General features: G+C 37.5%; 1 protein-coding gene across 1 annotated transcript in view; it reads left to right on the top strand.

Moving 5' to 3' along the window:
* Positions 1-594: 594 nt before the first annotated feature.
* The window catches only part of SEMA3A (semaphorin 3A), a gene marked incomplete at its 3' end in the record, with an annotated part of 169,820 nt that continues 148,636 nt past the window's right edge, over positions 595-21,778 (top strand). The window contains exon 1 of the mRNA XM_084293574.1: positions 595-721. Within this exon, the coding sequence (XP_084149700.1) occupies positions 610-721 (112 nt within the window). The 5' untranslated portion in view covers positions 595-609. The remainder of the gene's footprint in view (positions 722-21,778) is intronic.

Raw genomic sequence — 21,778 nt, 5'->3', positions numbered from 1 at the left:
TGTTTTTCTTCTCTTTTCTTTTCTTTTCTTCTTCCCCCCCCCCCCCCATTTGCATGTGTGGTGTGACAGCAGGGAAGGGGGAGCGGGGGGGGGGTCGAGCTTTCCTGCTCTCCCATTGTCAGCTGCACCCAGCTCGGGGAGAGCCGGTGTCGCCCCCCTCCCCGGTGCCTCCCTCCATGTGCGCGGGGACCCGCCCGCCGTGCGGGGAACGGGGCGCCCGCCAGCACCGCCACGGCCCCGGCCCGGCCCCGGCCCCGGCCCCTGCCCCCGACCCGCACCGCCCGCCGCCGCCTCTCGCATCATGCCGCCCCCCCGCCCGGCCGCCACTCGCTCCCGGGGGCTGCCTCTTTTTCCGGCCCGCGGCGTGTGCGTGAGAGGGGCTTGAAGTTGCCCCGGAGGCGGCGGAGAGGAGGAGGAGGAATAGGAATAGGAGGAGGGGGGCAGGGGTTGCTGGCGGCGGGGCGCGGCGGGGCGCGGCGGGGCGCGGAGCCCACCCCCATCACCTGTTACCTCCGCTCCCCAGGTTGCCTGAAGTTCCCCGGCGGAGCCCGGCAGGACGGGGAGAGCCGCGGCTCCGGCTCGCAGGGACCCTCCAGTGGCTGCCGCAGCATGGGCTGGCTCAGGGGGATTGCCTTGCTTTCCTTGGGAGTATTACTAGCAGGAAGAGTGAACTGCCAGCATGTGAAGAATAACGTGCCGAGGCTCAAATTATCCTATAAAGGTAAGCCTGTTGTCCTCTCTTATTCTCCGTTTTCCTCAAAACCTCTCCTTCTCGCCCCTCACCTCCCCCTCCCCCCCCCCCCCCCCCCCACACACACACCTTCCTCCCGGGTCTTCCTTATCTTCCGAAGGGGAAAGTGGCATGAGGAGAAATTTCTGAGAAAAATACTTTAAAAAGCCACTCTGTGCTACGGTCGGTACCACGCAGTTTAAATATAGACAAAGAGTTAGTTGCATTTGTAGACAAGGGCTCGGGATCGTGCTGATCCGGGGAAGAGTCTTTCCAGTCTTGTGCTATTTCATCGGACTTTACTCTTTAAAACGATGAGACGTGTTTGGCCACCCAGCTAATCCCCCCCCCCCCCCTCGTTCTGGGCATGTAGTGCTGCCACAGTACCAGATCTCTTTCAAACACCGTGGAATAAGTGAAGATTTATATTTTCCTTTATTTAGGCATGAAGTGGTTAATTTTCAAGTCATGAATATTCAGTTTGTACAAATCTGACAATCAGATGCCTAACATAAGCAGTAGATGGTGGGTTTGCCAAGAAACTATAAACTGAAAGAAACAGATCAGTCCAGAAAAGGAGGAAAGGACTGTTATGCACTAGAAAATACCGCCTATGGATGTTTAATGCAGTGCAATTTATTTGAGCTGAGGTTGTTTTCGGTATAGTCTGATGCATGTCATTAAAGATCACAAGGAAGGTATAACTGAAGAAAGAGCTCTGAGATTACGTTTATGTTGGAAATTGTGTAATGCTACTCACACTGCAACTGTCAGTAATTAACTTTTGTATAATAGTGCCTGTATTAAAGGAGGACTCTGAAATAGGCAGACTCCTTTTCTTTATCAGCATAGCTCCTCTATACATACATTTTCAGGAGAAATCACAAAATATGGTGAATATGTAACTGGGGAAGAAGTTTAAAATGTAAGAGCTATGGAGTATTATTACTAAAAAGAATGTGTTTGTGTGTGTGTGTGCGTGTGTGTGTGTACATGTTTCTCTCTGAAGAGCTCCCTTCTCATAATTCTCAGATTATAGAAGGCTGGAAGAAGGAGCAGCAACTATCCTTCTGAAGGAATGGAGGAAAAGTAACACACCATTTCTATAGTGAAAAAAGAGAATGCGTGTGTGCATGCCCGGTCATAGATGTCAATCTCAGTTTACAGTATAGTGTCAATACCTCTCTTGCCAGTAGAAATAAATTTTCTTTTTTTTTTTCTTTTTTTTCTTTTTTTTTCATCTTTCATATGCTGTAAATGAAACAGAGAAAAGTCCTCTCTGAGACAAGGCAGATGTCATTTTCACACTTCAGATTAAAAAGAAAAAAAATTAAACACCTGCAAAACTTGGATGCATTGTTATGAAAAAATACATGTGTGGGGCTTTATTAAGGAACACATATATGCACATTTTTTGTGTGTTTAGACTTGAGAAGATTTATATGAAAAGAACAGTTTAAGGTATTCATTCATTTGGTTTTCGTAAGAAAAGCCATTTCTATTTTACAAAATTGATTCTTTTGAATAATGTAGTCTGAAGAAAACTTCTACAATAACTACATGTCATGTCAAAAGTCATTAAAAACCTCTTAATAGCTTCCAAACTTTCACAATCATCCTGAAACTCAGATTAGTATAGAGAAGCATAAATCCTATAAAAAATGTCCTGTAAATGGTTTTAATGGCTAATTAATTATTGTTTATTATTTTTCACTTTTTAAAGTTTATTGATGGCTCAAGTTCTCTACCCCTGCTTATACTGGCTAATCTCACAGCAACTAATTTCAAAGGATGGCCAAATCTGGTTGACAGTGACTTGATTTTTTTTCCTGATGCTACTGTATCCATGTGCAGTTTATCAACATTTTGCTACTCTGCTTATTGGTTGTTTTCCAGCTCAGCTGTTTCTGCAAGAAAGGATCTAATTTTCATTTCTTAAATGTATCAGACACCAAACTTTAATATATAGTCAGTCCTATGTGTACAAAACAAGAAACAAAAGGGAGCATTGACACTGTTTTTATGACTGATAGGTCACTGTAAAAGGATAATGAGTTCAAATGCTGAGCAACCCTGCTTCCTATCCAGCAAAGAAAGTAAATGCGTACTTAACTCAAAGCAGGTTAAAGTAAAGTCTGAAGACTTGCAGGAATTCACACTCTGCCCTTTGATTTGTATGTGCACTTAATCATAAATTTTGCTTCAGAAGTGTGTAACCCTAAAAATCAAATCAGATTCTTCATGTGCTTAATGTTAAGTACCAGTGTAAATGCTTGGACAGGTCAAGAGGAACATGCTGCATGTGCTGCTACATTGATCCCTAAGTATGGAGATATCATTATTAGTCAGGGGAAACTAAGCCTTATCAGCTGGTGCTTTTCAAGACAAATTTTCCTTTCATCATTGTGCACAGATAAATAGACAGTTTGCATAGGAGCAGCCTTAAGAGATAAAGGTATTGAAAACGTGTCTTTTAGGCACTGACTGAATTACTTTACATGCTAATACGCATCTCCCAGGATATTCCTCACTGCTGTATGATTATGTGATACTACATGATTCATCTCTAGTCAAACTGTTTACAATTAGAAGATGTTACCCAGTTACTTACCCGTTCTGCCTCTCCATAAAGAGCAGTGGTAAAACAAACTCATAATATTGAAAAGAATATGTAAAGGTAAAAAGACTGACCCAAGTGACTTCTCTTTTCAGTGGCTGTCATTGTGCTTTGTTTTAACATGCATGCTTGTCTTTTTGCTTAAACCTTGGAGCTAATTGTCAGTGCTTTATTTCAAAAGAAAAGCAAGGATATATTTTAACTTCTTGTTTTTCTCAACTAATTAGATGTCAAACATGGTTAAAAAGCTCAGGCTTTTGCTTTAAAAGTTAGTGAAATGAGTCATGAAGGGTTAAAGCCCTGCCAACCTTGATTTCCTATGGTCACTTGTTTTCAAAGGTCCAGTATTAGCTCTGCCATTTCCCAGGTTGCTGGACAGAAATTTTGGTTAACTCCCATTTTCGCTTCCTCTTAACTTCACGTCACTCAGTCTTGCAGCAGATTAGAAGCATCCTACAGGGTACATTGTAGATAGGAAGAGGAAGGGAAAGTGTATAAATACATATATTAAGGCCTCATCTGCGGTCTGAAAAGGTTCTTTCTGTTTATTGTAAAACAGAGCTCTGGTTATTTGGTTTATATCACCTTGATTTTGGTGACGTATTAAAGGAAGGAAATTTGAGGAGCTCATTAGGGAAATCCTTGTCCAGATGAGATCTGTGGTGAAACTCCTGTTCAGTAGCATCAAGGCTTTTGCTTTGTGCATTTTAAAGTTTCCATCCATATTCCTTTTAGAGCACAGATTAGAAAGGTTTAACATAGGTGATACCTGTCTCCTTATTTAAAAGATAACTAATATGATTAATTCTTTCAATCCAAAGTTTATTGACGTTTATAAGTTTATAAGTTCTGGATCATAGTCTCAGTATGGTAAAAAAAAATAGCTGTAAAACTGAAAGCTCAGCCAAGCCCTTCAACATCTGAGCTCCTCTTTTTATGTCCTTCAAAGATTTTGCCTTAATTATAAAATAACAAGAAATGTAATTTTTGATATGTCCAAAGTAGAAGAATCTTTTCTTAAAGATTTTTTATTATTATTATTATTATTTTTTTTTTTTAAATCTCACTGGCTTGAGTTTCTATGTCAGCTGTAAGTCACTGTGTCACCAGGTCACAGATTCTGTTCAGAAAACTTCTATTGCGCACAGAGTTCTCAGAAAGTTGGTGATCAAGTTGAGTGTGCAAAGTTTAAAACAATAAATATAGCCTTAACTCCAGATGGATTTCTTGTATCATCTATTGTTTCCTATTTTCTTTTGCTGTCCTCTGTATGGAGGGGCAACGTCACAAACAGAGACAAAAACAGCAACACTAACCTTTAAATATAAACATATAAGCCCAAAGAAATAGCGAGTTTCCATTAACAATTCATTGATTTATAGATTTTTCCTAAGACAACACCCATTTTTGTCTCCATATGAGTAAATCTTGTGAACCCAATTTTCTCAAATCCATCTGTTGCGTCCTATTTCTCTATTGGAAATTACTAAATGCTGTAAGTATGTTTTGTAAGAGTACATGTGTGGTTCTTCTTTGTTATTGTTGCTCAATTGGATACATATTACTTGAGAACAAGTAAGTGGAAAAGCATCGCGCACAGATTTAGCTCTATTACTCCCTGGCTCCAGTTCAAACCATATTAAAAATAAGTGTTTTGTTTAAAGTTGGAGTGATAGTGAGAACTACTCTGTCCTTGAAGTGCAGTTGATTTACAATTTCATGTGATGGATTTTTATACGGATGAAATCCTGGCCCAAGTGAGAGCAATGGCAAAGCTTCTGTCTGACTCAATCAGTGCAACATGCTGTGACGAGGGAGGAATGACACTGCACTGAATTACCTGTATGTATGTTAGTGTAAATATGATACTTGGTTTGTATTTTGTTGACCTAGTTGGGTTGTAGCTGATGACCTGCTGGCAGTTTTGATTGTGGTTTTTCCTTTCAATCAAACTCTATAACTCACAATTCAATAACTCCACAAATATTGGGAAAGCAGGCCAGGCTTGGAGAAGGAAAAGGAGAAATATCAGCAATACAGGCTGTCTCTCTTGAACTGGGACCACTGTTAGAATTTGTCTCAGGTTTCAAGGTACCTGCTTAAAAAGCCTTTTGCTTAGACTCTGAGGGAAAAGCCTCTCCAACATGCTTGAAAAGGAGATGAAGGGCTGTCTAGATTTGGGAAGAAGACCAGGAAGCAAGGCAAGCAGGTGACGTTGACAGTTGAGAGGTGCAGGATTGTCATGTTCCTCAGCTTCCAGCCTTTCTGCACGGTGTTTCTGCATGCTCCGCTGCTCTCTGTCTTTGCCATCAGCTCAGTTCACTCTGGAGGCAATGAAGGCGTCAGATGCAGCCACAGATTCCTTAGCTTTTTTTTTTTTTTTTCTCCTGTAAATGTTGAGAATTTCAGAGAATCTCTGCATATTGCTCTTCCTGATGTTGGTTGAGTGGGATCTTCACAAGACCTGAGGACTGTCAGAAGAGACCATAGGACAACCCAAATGTATCCCATGTGCCTCTGTCATGTCCTATATGCTGACAGAAGAGAGAAGCTGATAAAGAAAATGCCTAAGCTCAGATCTTGCCTATATAGGGAAATTTTCAGCTTGCTAATTAGGGCCTGAGACATGCAGAGTAATTGGAACAAGGAGGGTGAAAACCTAGCCCAACATTTTCATTTTGTGTTTCCAACTTTCCCATTTAATTCCAGTGGAAAAAGTGGTTTCTGAATTGCAGAGCCTTCTGAATTACTTCTCTTTTCTGAGAAGCTGAGGTTCTCTGTAATTATTTGTGCTGTATGGATTACAAATGACTGACATATTCATGGAAGGTGCTGTATTGACAGAAAATGAAACACAGCTCTTTAGCTCTGTACAAGGTGTGCAGCTCTTACCCTTGCATTTTTATGATAGCTTCTTTACAACTCTCACCTGGAAAAAAAAATAAAAAAATTAATCATTTACAATTTCACTGACTTCAGTGGATCTCCTGGAAGTGAATTCTGCCTTAAAATCTGCTTCTGTGCTTGAAGTCTTTTAGATCAGGACTGCTGAAGTACCTATCTGTTTGCTCAGGGCTTATTTAGGTGTGCATTTATTCCATAACAATTTGACAAAACAATATTTAAAATAAGAAACCCAGTCTTTGCAGGTTGCTACAATACAAATGGATTATATATGATAATCTCTCCCGCATGTGCATTTGTATGTAAAAAAAGCATTAACATCAAGCTGCTTCCAAGAAGAAACCACTAAATGATTTGTATTTTAAATTCTTTCTTTTTGCTTGGAAGTGTGTTTTTTTTTTTTCAGGTTTTATTTAATGTATTGTTGTACTCTGATCCTTCTAATATGGTTTTGGTTTGATTAATCACTGATCCAGCATATGAGTTTTAATGCCCACAGCTGCTATTAGGGAGACATCATTTTGTTTACTTCTGGGCCACAGGCTTTTTCTCTTACATGCACACCTGGAAGACTGCAATGGAAGCACAAGTAATACAAAGTTACTTCAATGTTTTGAACATTTTCTACATCACCTGGAGCCTGGTTTGACCCTAAATCTGAAAGAAAATCAGATCTTTACCTGGGGCGGTGCCTAAGTGACTGAGAAGGAAACAAATCCTTCTAAGTGGTGTCAACGTGACATTTTCCAGTTGTTTGAAAGCTAAAAAGGATAAAATTGTTTTCAGGCTCCCACACACTTATTTTTTAAGCAAATGTGTGGGGTGGACCCTGGCATCTCCACGTCAAAATTTTAAATAGAAGTTCTGTAGCTTGTCCTGGTGCACTTGTTAATTAAGGTTACATGGGAAATTTGCTGCTGGTGTTGTGCTGGGTCTGGTGGGCGATTCAGCGAATTCCTTCCCTTGCAGGATTAAAGCTCCCTTCAGGAATGTCTGCAAGTTCACGGTCCTCCCACATAAAGCCTTCATATAGGTTAGCTGCTCTCTTGCAGTAACAGCTGTGAATGGTGAGAATAACTGTGGATAGTACATTTACTTGACTTTTCCTATTTTTTTTCCAAGGGGGACAGTGCCCCAATGTACAAGAGAAAGGGATAGCCACAGCTGTTGAGAGCATCAAAAATCTTAAGAGCGCTGTAGCCTTTCTCCTGCTCAGTAGGAGGTTCTCTGTGGTGTCTTTCTCTTTCTTTTTGACTGACTATGTCAGTCATGTTAGGCTCTTGTTACTGTCAATGGGAGGAGAGGGGTACCTCCAGAGAGCTTATCTTGGGTTAGGCAGGCTGAATGAGACTTTAAGGACGCTCATCGCTCTTCAGTGACTGGAAAAGGAATTAAGCTCCTTGTTCATTCATTTAGATTCTTTCTTTCTGTGAGGATATCAAAAGAAGGTGCCAATTAAATGCTACAGAAGAATTTAGGCTGTGTCCCGAAATCAAAACTACCTAATTTAAGAATCTGTCTAAATGAGTATTTAAATTTGTGTTAAAATCCTACTGCTAAAACCTATGTATGCCCTCCGTGTCTGTGATCTGGAGATTGCCTAGATCTAACTAAATTTCCATAAAACTTTCAGTCACAGCAAGAAATATACAGTACTGCTAAATTCTTCATTGTTCTGAAAACAATTCCCTAACTTACATCTCACATTTCCCATATCTCTCCTCCTTAATAAGCTCATTCCAAACCCAGTGACACATGCTGGAAGTGACTGTCTGGGGCTGCAGAGCTTTACTAATTTAATAGCTTAATCATTCCGAGCTTTCTATATGCTGTCCCCTGACCAGCTCTGTTACTTTCTGAAGGTTTCTACTTTTAAATAAAAACCGTTTTCAAGACCCAATTTTGTATAAGTTGGTTTGTACATAAATATACATGTGCATATGTACAATTGAAAAGACAGGTGTCAGGACCCTGTCTCCCATTTTTTAGCTGACCTATTTCATTAGTGAGAGAGCCTAATTTAGGCTCATTTCTAAAAATTCTGAATAGTTAACTTACACTTTGGGGGATTCTTTTCTCACCTTGGTGATTACAGGTTCCCCTTCATCTAGGCAGGTCTACAGCAATCTCTGCAATGTGTGAGCACTAGTCTACTTTGAGTCACATCTAATTTTCATCCTTTACTGTTTGATAACAAAATACAGCAAAGTCAGAAGCTTTTGCCATTCTTCTAATGTTTTAAAATTTTTTGACATTTGTTTGGCTTCCTGCTTATCTCTCCAGCTGAATGTTGCAGAAACTTTAGAAGTGAGCAGTCAAATAAAATTCTTGTCTCATAAATATTTTTGTGCAAAGTTGGATCTTGTGGGGAACTATCCAAGGAATGAAGCAGTTATTTGTTTTCATCTAACCTTTGGAAGAAGGAAAAAGAAAAATCTCCTTTACTCTCCACTCTAATGAAGTACATGTATAAAGCTCATGTTGGTTCTGACGGCCCCTCTTGGCTCCTTTTGAAATTCCAGCCTTGTGTGAGAAAAGGACACAAAAAAGCTCTGTGAGATAATTTAAAGGACTTAGAGCTGCCTTTCAAGGGGGAGGAGTTGGTGGCCTTTTCTAGAGGCAACAGACGATAAATACAGCTCACAAGCATCCAAAAGAGCTGCATAGAGTGCAGGCTACAGCTTTCATCAGCAGCTGACACTGCAATGGCAAGAGCTATCCTTTGCACAGATCCCACACCTGGCAAGAAACAGATTGAAGTCTCTTAACATGAAGTAAAGATGTTAATATTATGTTTACTTCATGGATTTCCCAGTGCAACGTTACTACTTCTGCATGAAAATATAGTCTGAACTGTCTCCGGTGGAGCTCTTCTTCTCCAAACACAATGGCCACAGCTGCAATGATGAGTTGTTCTGTAATACCTGTAGGTCAACTTGATCTCATCCCCATCATGCAAGGGGCTGTGTCATCGTGTCATCCTCATCATGCAAGTACAAGCTCTGTGTTCTGCTAGACCCATGTGACAAATGTCAGCTCCTTTCAAGTGATGGGAGGGACATCAGAAAAGATTTATTTTTGTGGATCTCAGAAAGAAAACTTTACCTTCCAGGTTACTTTTTTCCCATATACCCCCCTACTACCACAGATGAACAGCTGTATCTAGACTTTCTGATCTGACAGCCTTGCAAACAACAATATAAATGCATTCCTGAGGTACCTGCAAATTGCATAGTCAGGAAATTGCTTTATTTCTAAATTACTACTCTTCCAGCATGTGTCAGAGTCCATTCACCAAGAGCAAATGTAAATTCAGAAGTACAGGAAGACATGATAACATTTTCACAGAGCCCTTGTTGGCACTTATCTGAACTATCCTAAACATCAGCAGGGCAGTATTTACAGAATGTTAGCTGTGCCGTTATCAGTTTGGTAACTCTATCCCACATTGCAGTTCTAAGTATGTATCCTCAGTCATACTACTGTGCTCTAGTCATAATACTTGAAGAAATAGGCAAGCAAAATTTCATCTCATAAGAAAGGATTTAAAGATTTAGGGATTTGTTAAATTTGAAAGGCAATTCTATATAACTCTCGTAAAAACTATTATGAAAATAAAAATAAGAATATATGTCGGAAATTTTATTTTTCTCTGGAGTCTGGAATATATAAAATAAAATTTATATAAATTTATCATTCTAACTGTTCATTTTTTATTGATTTGATTTTCCCTCTTTTTTTTTTTTTTTTTTTCATTTTCTTTTTGTTTTACTATATCCAGGGAACTGTAGCCTACTGAGTGAGTATTCTACTTACTTTTCTGACATCCCTTTTTCAATTTTGTGTCTTTCACCATTCTTCTAACACCCATTGCAACTTACACTCTTTACTGGACAACAGTCACACAAATTAGGAAAGCTATGTTATCCTTACCAACAAGTGGAAGCTGAAGGTTAACAGAAGCTCAGCATCGTGTATGAAGGTACACAGAAAATCTGTACTGTAATAGGAATCAAAGAAAACACCATAAATGTGAAATCTTATTAATTCTTTGGCTATTAGGTGATTTCTTGAGGAATTGCTTGAGGTCAGAGACTTGACATGCTTATTCAGAGCTGTAGCAGTTCTCAGAATAATCTCATTAATGTTTATATTCAAAGTTCAGTCAGAACTTAGTTTTGATCACCATACAAAGAACTTACAGGTACTTTAAACTGATTATAAAACTATATATTCACAGCCGTGTATGTGTGTGACATGAAACACATGCCTATTTTCCAGAAAGTCCATCTATTTTAATGTGATTTGGGTATTCCAGATGGTTTTATACAGGAACATTTCACAATGTTTTTTGGAGTCTCCACCTCTATTTCACACTAAATACACTGTGAAGGTGATTACAGATGGCACTGTCTGAAGGAAAGGAGCCTTTGTGTTTAGTCTTTGCAGTACTGTCTACCAAAGATATGTGAAAGCTTGCAAGACCCTGGCCTAGTTCTCTGAGTTTAAGCTAGTCTTCTCCTTCTTTGTATCCTTAGCAGATAATCAAATTTAAAAGCAAAGAGTAAGATAAAGCTGTGTGTATGTGTGTGTGCACTTATCAGACAAAAATAAAAACCTTACTTCAAACACTTCCTCCCTTTTCCACTTAGTCTGAACATATCTTACCAGGCCACCGGTGTTTAATACTCCTCTGCTCCTACATGTTTATGGGCTTTCTTTCCCAAGAGACTCTGGATACTAAACCTCTATGTCTTCCCATATGCAGCCTTTTTTCGGTCCTTCCATACCCAACATGATTTCCAACCTTCTCCAGGAGGAGGGCAGCCTTCCTCTGTCACTTGGGGAAACACTCAGTAATTAGCTCAGTCACTTATAATTGCATGTCATTTGTGACTCACTCAGTGGAAAACTGTCATTTAACAGTGCTAGTTCAAACCTAATAATGACTGCTATAATAAATTCAGAAGGAGAATTACATTTCTGTAAAATTCCCAGAATAAATATGAAATCACCTGTTCCTTCTATCATCATGGCCTGTGTGAAAATAAAACTGTTTGTGCGTATATTCCACATACCTGATATACAGCATGTAAATATTACCTTTAGTGAATTAATTCAAGGATTATTTTTCTATGCTTTGTTTTTATACTTTTTTTTTTTTATACACGTTAGTTAATTCTTGCTTTGAATAACATTTTTTTCCCTACAATAAAATGCTAATTTTCATGTTATTAATTAAGAAATACACAATGAATACACAATACAAATGAATTTATTTTTATGGTTCTGATTAGTCAAAAGTCTGTGGTTTGACTTTTTAAATTAAGGTATCTTACTGAACCACTTCATACCATTTTTTGTGATCATTTTGCTGGCACTAGAAAACCTAAGCTCAGTTCCTGAAGCTGGCAAACAGATCACCAGAGACCAACACAAAAATAAATAAATAAATAAATAAATAAAAAATCAGTTTACTGAAGTAAAAACAAAAAAGCAAACAAACAAACAAACAACAAAAATGCAACTGTTTCATTTGCTTTCAAAGTATCAAATCTTTTGTGTACTATTATTCTACATTAGAAATTTTAAGCTATCAGCAATTATCTTCATGTAAATCATATATAACTTCATTAAATGTGTCTACTGTGTCTACAGTGGTGCAAGAGAAAAGGGAATTAGAGCATTGATACTGTTAATTGACATTGTACCAAAGGGAGTGAGGACAAGCGTGAACAATGCACCTTCTAGTTTTTGAATGTAATTTCTATAGCTGAAACTACAAACAGCTTTTTAAAATCCATTTCTCATAACTGGCATTCTCTTAAAAACTTTTTCTATCAGCATGTATGAATATGACAGACACTGAATTTTGTTTTGCTGTAGGTTCACCACCATTACTATGCATGCAAACTATTTTACCTTACGCCAGACATATGGAAGTGATCAATGTATGTAAATTATATGAAGGGAGGTGAAACAGTCTAGGAAACATGTACTTGTTTCTGGTTCTAAGACACTGGAACTACACCATAAAAGGAGACTTCAGGTATTAAAACAAGTTTTCTTTGAAAATAACAACTAGTGAGTGGGTAGAATAGCAATGATTTTTTTGATAATCACCATCAAAGGACAATATTGTCCTGAGCAAGGCAATCCCGTTAGGTTTTTTGGACATCAGGGTTTAGGAAAGAATTGCTTGCATGTGCAGAGGCAGACAGTGAACCTGTTGTGTGAAGAGATGAACTGTTCTGGTACCATTTTCGAGTGAGTCCATTCTGTAGGCAAGTGCTCATTAGTACTAGTCAAGAAAAAAAAAAAAAAAAAAAAAAAAAAAAAAATAGAGTTTAACAGGCAGGACCAGGTTAAGTATCTACTGTTCACATTCCTCCCCAGATGTCATGTTGGTGTGTCCACCATGCAGTGAATTGAACCTCGTGTGAAAAGCAGTTTTTGTTTTGTTCAGTTTTGTGTTTTGTTTTTTTTTTTTTGGGGGGGGGGGCAGGGAGGTGGTAGAGGGGAGTTATTTTGTGACTCTGACTTATCAAGGGGGTAATCAAACAGTAAAAAAGCAATAGTTTAAGTCATCTCTGCCTTTCAAATCGTTTGTAAAACTACACTCCCCCAGCCCAAACCTAAGAAAATTATGCTTATATTGTGATCAAAATGCATTCATTGTGTTCCCTAGATTTTCCAATTTTCCATTCCAATAAAGTTTATTTTTCTAAAGTCTTTTTTTTTTTTTTTTTTTTTTTTTTTCATATTCAGTACTGCAGAGTAAGAAACTAATCTAGAGTCGGGCAGGGCTTTATTCTAAGGCATTGTCATATTTTTCATTCTGAGCTGAAAAATGACAGATCACCGGGCTTCATAAATGTGTGGAGAAGCTGTCAAAGCTCCTATTTGCATGTGAATGGTCAGCCGAGGTAGGAAGAGAGATATGTAAATAATTCTGCAGCTAGCTCCTGGCAAAGATCATTGCATTTCAAAGTGCTGTGAAAAGATACACCATAAAACTTTAACCTATTCACAGGTATGGAAACTCCCATTCCTTAAATAGATTCGCTGCAATAATGACCACTTGGGGATAAGTGAATTTTAAAAAGCAATATCAGGTCTTCTGGTCTTCCACAACTATACGTTTTCTGCTTCTTTTAATATTAAAAGAAAAAAAAAATGCTAAAAATGCTGCCCTTTCTTCCTTCATGGGGGAAAAAAAAAAAAAATAAGATCTAAGGAGTAAGGAGGTGTAGACCTTCACTGAGAATCTGGCATAAGAGCATCATTGGAGTGGAAGAAACGTAAAGGATTCAAGTATTATTATTCTGAATTGTGCCAGTCTTTATCTGACCCATAAGACACTCAAAATAATCATTACTTGAATCTTGTTTACAAACTGCTCAATATTTCACTATTCTCTATTGTTGCACTGCACACTTAACTAGGTAGAATAAGTGAATGTTTTGGTTTAAAACTAGATATATCCTTCAAAAATACACAGCGTTTCATGCATCCAAAAAGGAAAAAAAAAAAAAAAAAAGTGAAAGTAAACAGTAGAAAAATGAGGAACACAGAGTAAAATAAAAACTCTAATAGGCTCTGAGCCAGTTAGTTTTCTGCATGTTTTATTGTACTTCGTGACTGCTTAGATAGAATTGGCATGTGTATATATGGAGAGAGAAAGATTTACTAAGCCATTCATGCCTGAAACAGCTCCAAAAACTGTGATTAGGCAGGAGCAAGGACTAGAAAATGTTTCCAAAGTAAAGTTCACCTTGAAAGGTGATGTGAATTATGTACCTACCCGTTAATCATGAGATAACATGGGCCTGTTGCTGTAGTTTTCTAAGTAGTAATCATTTTCCCTGATAATATTTTGTAGTTTCTATCTACTTACCTTAAAATGCCATGATGTATTTCATTCAAGCTCCATAATTCAGTAAATAGTTCATGTCACCCCTGTAATCATTTATAGCACACATTTTCTTTCCCAAATAGCTTCTGTGCACTAATTTGATCTGGTTAAATTATGCTGAAAAGGACTCACAGAGACAAAGTTAAACACATTTTCATTCACTGAATTTATAAAGGGCAATTATTCAAAGACTGGGATTTGCTCAATCATGCTAATATTCCTGTAATGAAATGTGATTTGTCTCAGTATTTACCAGGAGATTAAAAACAACAACAAATAAAGACTGATTTTACAAACTCCTACTCATATGAGTAGTCCCACTGATTTCAATGGACATGGCACTTGTGGGGTGAAGTGCCCTTTTGGGAGGTTATATAAGTTCTTCTTCACTTGTGAAATAATAATACAACAAAACCAGACAATTGTTAGGAACACTTGAAATTATTGAGCTTTGCTCAATTAATGGAAAGAAACAAGGAAAAAACTATTCAAAATATTGTTCTGTTTCCAAATTAAACAGTTTCATCCAGTAACAATCTCTCTTGATCCCACTTATCACATGCTCTAAAATACTACAAGAAGAGCTGTGTTTCAGTGCATCCTTATGTCCAGTATCTCAGTCTGCTGGAGTCCTTTTTGGGATGTGTATCAACACCAAATTTTTCAGATTTTTTTTTTTTTTTTTAGTGCCAAAGCAAGTTTAAACTGAGTTTTTGAGCAAAGAAATACATTGTATTTTATTTCCCATTTTCCCTGCTAACAGGTCTTTCTGTTAAAACCTTCTATGTAAAAGTTCATCTGTGTGCATAACAGAGCACACACTGAACACAAATCAGCCTTGAAGCAGTTCCACTGATTTTAGCACAGTAACTTTAGATAAGTTAGTAATATTCCAATCTTGGAGCAGAGTTTCCATAATGAAATTGTTCTGTTTCAATAACCATTCCCATATCTATCCAAAAAAGGCACAACATTGAAATTTTTGTTGGAAACTCCTTTTACATTGAAACACCTTTGCTGGAGTATTACTTACTCAGCATAGCTTTACCTTCAGGCATTCTGAGTGAAAGTTGCTACTGCTTGCCTCTCACATGAGCTCATCTGAGAGGGCCTAGGAGCTCTCCCCACAGCAGGAGACTCCAGAGCTGCTTTCCTGTCTCTCCAAATAACTGCTAACGCTAGCAGAGGAATCCCTCCTCCTTTACAAATATCTGCCTGACAAAGTGGGACAGCTAACACAGGGCCATGTGCTTCCTCACTCCAGACATCTTGTCAGTGGTCTCTTGGTGCTCCTCACAAAACAGCAAGAGAAATTTCAATTGCAGCTACTCAGATGTAGTCACTCGGGGAGACACTCCATTATCCTAAAACTTACTGTGCTCTATGCCACATGTTAAGAAAATGCAGAAAGTCTCAAATGTAGTAGAGGATGGTGGGGCAATAACATTTTTCATGTTTTATGATAGGTGTTTGTTTAAAGAAGGAAACAGAATGTTTTATATTAAAAATGGGAGCAGAAACTATTTGTGGAATAAAATCCAATGGAAAATACATTTACTTTACTCATCTCCAGTGAAGGACTTCCAGTAAAGGACTGTGGAGTCCTTTAGTAGGCTGGAAGGGGACATCAATTGAATTAATTGCAGTAAATACTTGAAGTGTATTAACAATCAAAAAACACACAAAGTAATTCATTAGTAAATAGATCTATGATGCCTTGGAACTGAGGCATCCTAACACTTCTCTAGTGCTGGCCAAGGATGATATTAACAGGTAGAAAATACATTATATAGTAACATAGACACAAAAGATTCATATACATGTATGTCAAGGTCACTTACTGTAACAAAGTCTCTGAGCCTCTTTACATGTTGACTAGAGGACATACAGGCATCAGACATCTATGTAAAATTGTCAGACAGCGGCAGGGTACATGAGGTATAAATGCAACATGGGAAACTCCTACCCCTGCTATGTTCAACTGAGATGAGAAGTTCTCTCCCATCCAACTACAATAAGGTTTTGGTACATGGATGAGCTCAGCCTCTCCCTTTGTGGAGCTGAGCTGGAAGAACAAACTTCCCAAAGTCTCTGAATTCTGAAAGTATCCTTAGGTGCATGTATGCATTTACCTACATAATGTACAGAAACATAAGGATATTTATACAACCATGCTTGGACCAGATCCATAAACAGTGCAAAATTAAACCACACCCTGCTGCAAGTTATTTTTAGCTGTTCTTCAGTGTAAATGTCTAATTCAAAATTACATTTCAAAATAATGAATGATCTGTTTTGTGTTTCAGTGGGTATAAACGTTTGCATTGCATAGTAGATGATTTAAGCATGAAACGTCTTGCATTCCTAAGGCTGTTGCAGAATGTGGGTGGGAGGTGGATCTTTTCTGCTTTGCTCATGCCAGGAAACAATGAATGAATTAATATTTGTCATGATGTTTCATCAATATAGTGTTAGCATTAATGGACAATATACGTATATGTTGTGGAGAGAGTGACAAATTGCTTACAGAGAAGAAAAAAAGAAAAAAAAAAAAAAAAAAAAAGTAATAGGTGCTCTGAAAACCGGGACCAGTTTATAAATGTTAAAAAGCATAAAAGTTGTTAAAACTGGTATTGAAACTAACTAAACAGTAGCCTTCTGCAGCAGTCAGTTAGGTCAGATACAGAGATCAAATGCTATTAAAAAAAAATAAAAAAAAAGCCAAGGTGATTTTCTTCAACTGTAACCTGAGAGCTATCAGGAACTATGTATTCTCCTTTGCTCATCCCCTTTCCCAAATCATCCACGGATGGCTATCAGTACGTTAGACTGGCTTTTGTTCTGGCTAGATATTACTGTTCTTACACTGCCATCTCCAAGACAAGCCTGGAGAATTCTCCATCAGTGTCAGGATTTATGCATAGTTCTGCCTCCAGGAACAAGATGATCCCCAAATATGTCTGCTAAGGAATAGCAAAACTCATTAAGAAACAAGGTGACCATAAAGAGAAGCTTGTTTCTTTTTTAACAGTCTCCTTGTGTTTTAAACTCTAAATGGAGTGGAATTTTATCCTTACATACATTAAAAATAAATAAATAAATAAATAAATAAAAGAAAATAAAAGAAAAGAAAAAGAAAAAACAGAGCTGTTTCTAACAAAAACATTACTCATGCTAGTATCATAGCTTTAACTTTACATTTTTACATTTATTGGCATAACTGCAAACTTATAAAGCAGTGTGGATGTTTGCCATATGCAAATCCATCCATCCATAAATCAGCATACAGACTGGAAACTGCACAGCTGAAGTGACTGTAATGGTAAATGAAACCTTTCACCACCAGGTCAAATGCAGTTCAGCATATGTGGAAAATGAAAAGCTCTATCATACAGGAATTGATCTGTGTTGTGTGTGAAATGAATGAGTGACCAGTTCATGCTGCTTCATTCACCACCACAACTGGCACCCCAGGTTTGAAATGGCAAATAAGAGCTGAGCTTTAATGACAAAGTACTGAAGCAACCTGGCTCATGGCCGTTCTCTCTAAGCCATGCATAAACAGAGAATTTGCCTTGTGGGACTGTCTGGTAATGTATTACAAGGATTAGGCAGGCGTTTTCCATCAAAATGAATTGTCAATGAAAAAGGAAGTTTCCATTTAATCAAAATTTTCCACCAGTTCTATCCAAATGAAAACATTACTCTGGATCATTGCGCTGATCTAAGGCACACTCATCTGACATTAAACTGTGTGTGTTCAGGGTGACAGCAAGGTTTATAAGAATTTCATGAGGTTTAGGTGTTTGCTTCCCCATCCTTTTCTACACAGGACCATAACTCACATTAAAATCTTTGACAGTACCTCAGAAAGCAGTATAAAGGTTATATGATAGCAGCACAGAATAAGACATATAAGCCAGCCTTGAATCTCAACCAACAGGATGAGATCAAGGATGAAGCATGTTTACGTTTTGTATAAGTTAGTGTCAGGAGATGCCATGCAAGACAGGACACTCAAAAACATTTCCAGACTTCTCAGATGAGGATATGATTTGACCATGTTTGGGCTGTTTTTCCTGTTAGAGCCTAAGAAAGCTGAACACCCAGACAAGAATAGACGGGTTAAAAGATCAAAAGAAAAAGCTATACATTCTTGGATTTCATTTTTTTCTAAGTTGTCACTCTGTTCAGTTTGTCTTAATTTGAAAACAGCTGTTTGAATATTGTAATTTCCCCTGAGACAAAAATAAAAATAAAATCCTTGCTTTTCTCAGCTTTTACTTATTCCTGCTATGAAACTGTGTCATCTCATAAAAGCAGTGCTTCATAAAGCTCCTGTGTGAATACAGAAGCTCCAAACTATCTTGCCACATACAGCAATGTGTTAATGTCAAAGCATATTCTTCAACATTAATTGCAGCAAAAATTATATACTACCTTCCTAGAAAGCAAAAATAGTGCTTGGATATATTGGATAAAATAAGATTATACTACAGAAGATTATACTACAGAAAAAATCTTTTGCTCCTCTTTAAAAGAATAAAAACATAGATAAATTGAGGTATGTGTTTGTCTTCGCATTTCAAGGGCATTAATATCAGGAGGATTTAGTCTTAGGACTAAAACAGTTGATCTACAATTCCATGTTCTAACACAAACTTTCTGTATGACTTCAGGCAACATTTCTGTGCGTCAGCTTCCAATCTCTAATTACTTTTTACACACATTTATTTTATTTTCAAATGGTAGTACATGTTTTTTTGAAGGCAAGGACTAGGTTTTAGCGCAATGAGATACTATCTGGACTTTCCAGAACAAATAGTACAACTGATAAATAACACAAGTATTTAGTTCAAGGCTCAAACAAATGCCTAAGTACTAAAACAAAAAGCTTCACTCTTGTTTTACTTTTACTCTAGTAATAAAAGTAATAGACAAGAGATTTAAATATACATATCTATGTATATATAAAAACATTGAACAATTATATCTTAAGAGTACATGTATATCCAGCCTAATTTCACAAATCCAGGTTTAGTCCCTTGTAAGGTACCTTTCTGAGTCCCTTGCTTTTGCAAGTGAGAAGTGATTTTTTTTTAGTAGCTTATTCCGTTTAGAAATAAAAAGGCATTTTTAGTTAAAAAGGTTAAAGTATTATTTAAATGATTATTACCCCACATATAAAATTCAGAAGTGTACTATTTCTGTTTTCAAAATTTCTCCTTATCTTCATGTTATTCAGTGCTCTAGATATAAAAGCTGCAAAATATTCAAGTTTGTTACATTCATTCGTTTTAATATGAAAAGATAATTTTTTCTCACATTGCTGTTGAGAAGAAGCAGTGTAATTTTCAGTCTGATTGGTGCTGAAACTCTTTGTGCATTCACCTCACTTTTAATATAGATATATTTATATAATCTGTAGTTTTAGGTGTAGTTTGTTACACTAGTTGACTGGAACACTCTAGATTATCAGGGGACTTCCAGGTGTCACACAAGAAGAATGACTGTTTTCCAAAACAAGCTGTGCAGTCCCTTAGGTTCTGGCATAGATGAATATATGAGTGTTACTAGGCAAGGAAACCATTTCTGAAAAGTTAATCCCATGTTGTGTTTGAATGTTAAGGAAACCATCTACTCATTCTAAGGGGTTTAACCTTTCTTCAGGAGGTAAGTCTGGAACAATGGTCCATATTTACAAAAGGTTTCCATTATTTTCCATAAGGAATACAAAACCAGAGTTTCTCCTTTGCTGGAACTGCCACTTCTTTGATGTAACTACTCATTGCCATTGTTGATTCATTCAAATACAAATTATTACAGTAATAATAAGTGACAAGCTCTGTGTTATTTTGAAATAACACACATTATGGTTCACATCATGTCTTCAGAGACGCAAGCAATGTGTTATTTCACATTGACAAGTGCTCCAAGGTGTTTGCTCTTATGAATAAAGACTTCTTCAGATAATTTGACTTTCAAGTGTACATTGTACAGAGCATTAGTGTGTTGGCCTCACCACAGTCATCCTCAACCTCCATTACCTTCCATACTTTCTATACTGTGGCACTTGTTCAAAACTTATGGGAAGACATTAGTGGACTTTGATCAGTCATTTAAATAACTTGTTCCTACTTGCTAATGCCTTAGCCCATGTGAAATCCTAGATATAGTTCTAAACCTCATTATCACCCTACGGAGGTGCAATCTGAAGCCTATTATATTCAGTAAGAATCACATTGATTTTGGTGGCCAATGAACCAGAACACAGTCTTTGGTTATAACTGATGTTACAACACCGTTTCTCTTTCTGGGCTCAACCTCAGCAGCTGGCATTACTTGGCATGACAGGGAGAAGTGTGACATTATTTGCTTGCCTGGGCTTTCTGACAAAATCAGAAATGAGTGATAAAGTGTTGTGTCAACAGCACTGGATCTTGCCATGAAAGCTTTAAAGTGTTTTAACCTACAGAACTGCTAAGGTTAGAGGGCCAATTTTTGCACAGGTACTTGCCAGTTTCAAGTATTTCATGTAATCATTGGTTTGGTCCTTTGAAACCATCCTTGTAAATATCCATGAGAACTGAAAATTAAGGTTGCTAACATAAAGTAACATTTCACAAGCTACACTGGGTCTCGAGGGAGCTATACTGTATCTTTTGTTAGACTGCTTAGGGTGCTGATAGTCTTCTGGGGCAGATAAACCCATGCTCCAGGTGTGCCCAAGAGAGTGAATTTAAACTGACTGACACTGAATTGACTGACTGCGAGTGAATTTAAATTTGTTCTCATAGAAGAAATATTCAAGACTGTTTTGTTGCAAAATTCAGGAGGGGAGAGAAAGGGGGGTGGGCTGGGGGAATTAAATCATCAGCACATCTTTTCCAGTTCCAATGAAATTTACCTCCTACATAACATTTCCAATATAGAAAGTATTTCAAGAGGATAATCTCACATGGATTAATGTTTATTGGTTGCCAAGGCGATAGTTTGGAGACCTTTCTAGCACAAAACAGATAATATCATAAGCAGAAGTAGGTTAGTATAAGGAGAAAATTTATTGACTTCAGGGAAGAAAATGTTCTGAACGTTTGTTATACATTTTAGAGGTTATATTAATTTCATCTTTGTTGTTTTTCTGTGCATTACTGCCATTTTTTTTACTGGTTTTGTAAGATAGAAGAAATTAAGCCTCTCCACAAAGACTAGATGTGACTGTGCAACACAGAACATTGTTCCTGTATGGAAAACCTTACAGTCTATTTAACAAAGTGACTCTGAGGTAGACAGAGAATGAGACACTACAGGATACATGCCAAGATCATGCTGTGGTTCTTTGAGAGACATGGGAGGAGGATGGATGCAATCACATCAATCCTGATATATCCAAGTTTTTAAAGAAAAAAAAAAATATTAACTGATTTGATTTTTGAGGTGTAGAAATAAGTATCCTTAGCAGCTGCCACTGAGACTGATAGCTGAGAAAGAATAAATAAATAAATAAATAAATAAATAAAGCAGTTGAAATATAAAAGCAAAAAATAAATACTGAGAAGTTCTGTGTTTATGTTCAGCAAGTAACATCTTTAAACTCTCCTTTGTAATGAGA

This window comes from Netta rufina (assembly GCF_964035555.1).
Source record: "Netta rufina genome assembly, chromosome: 1".
NCBI classification, from domain to species: Eukaryota; Metazoa; Chordata; class Aves; order Anseriformes; family Anatidae; genus Netta; species Netta rufina.
The sequence above is the reverse complement of the archived record's forward strand: the minus strand, read 5'-3'. Positions and strand labels throughout refer to the sequence as shown.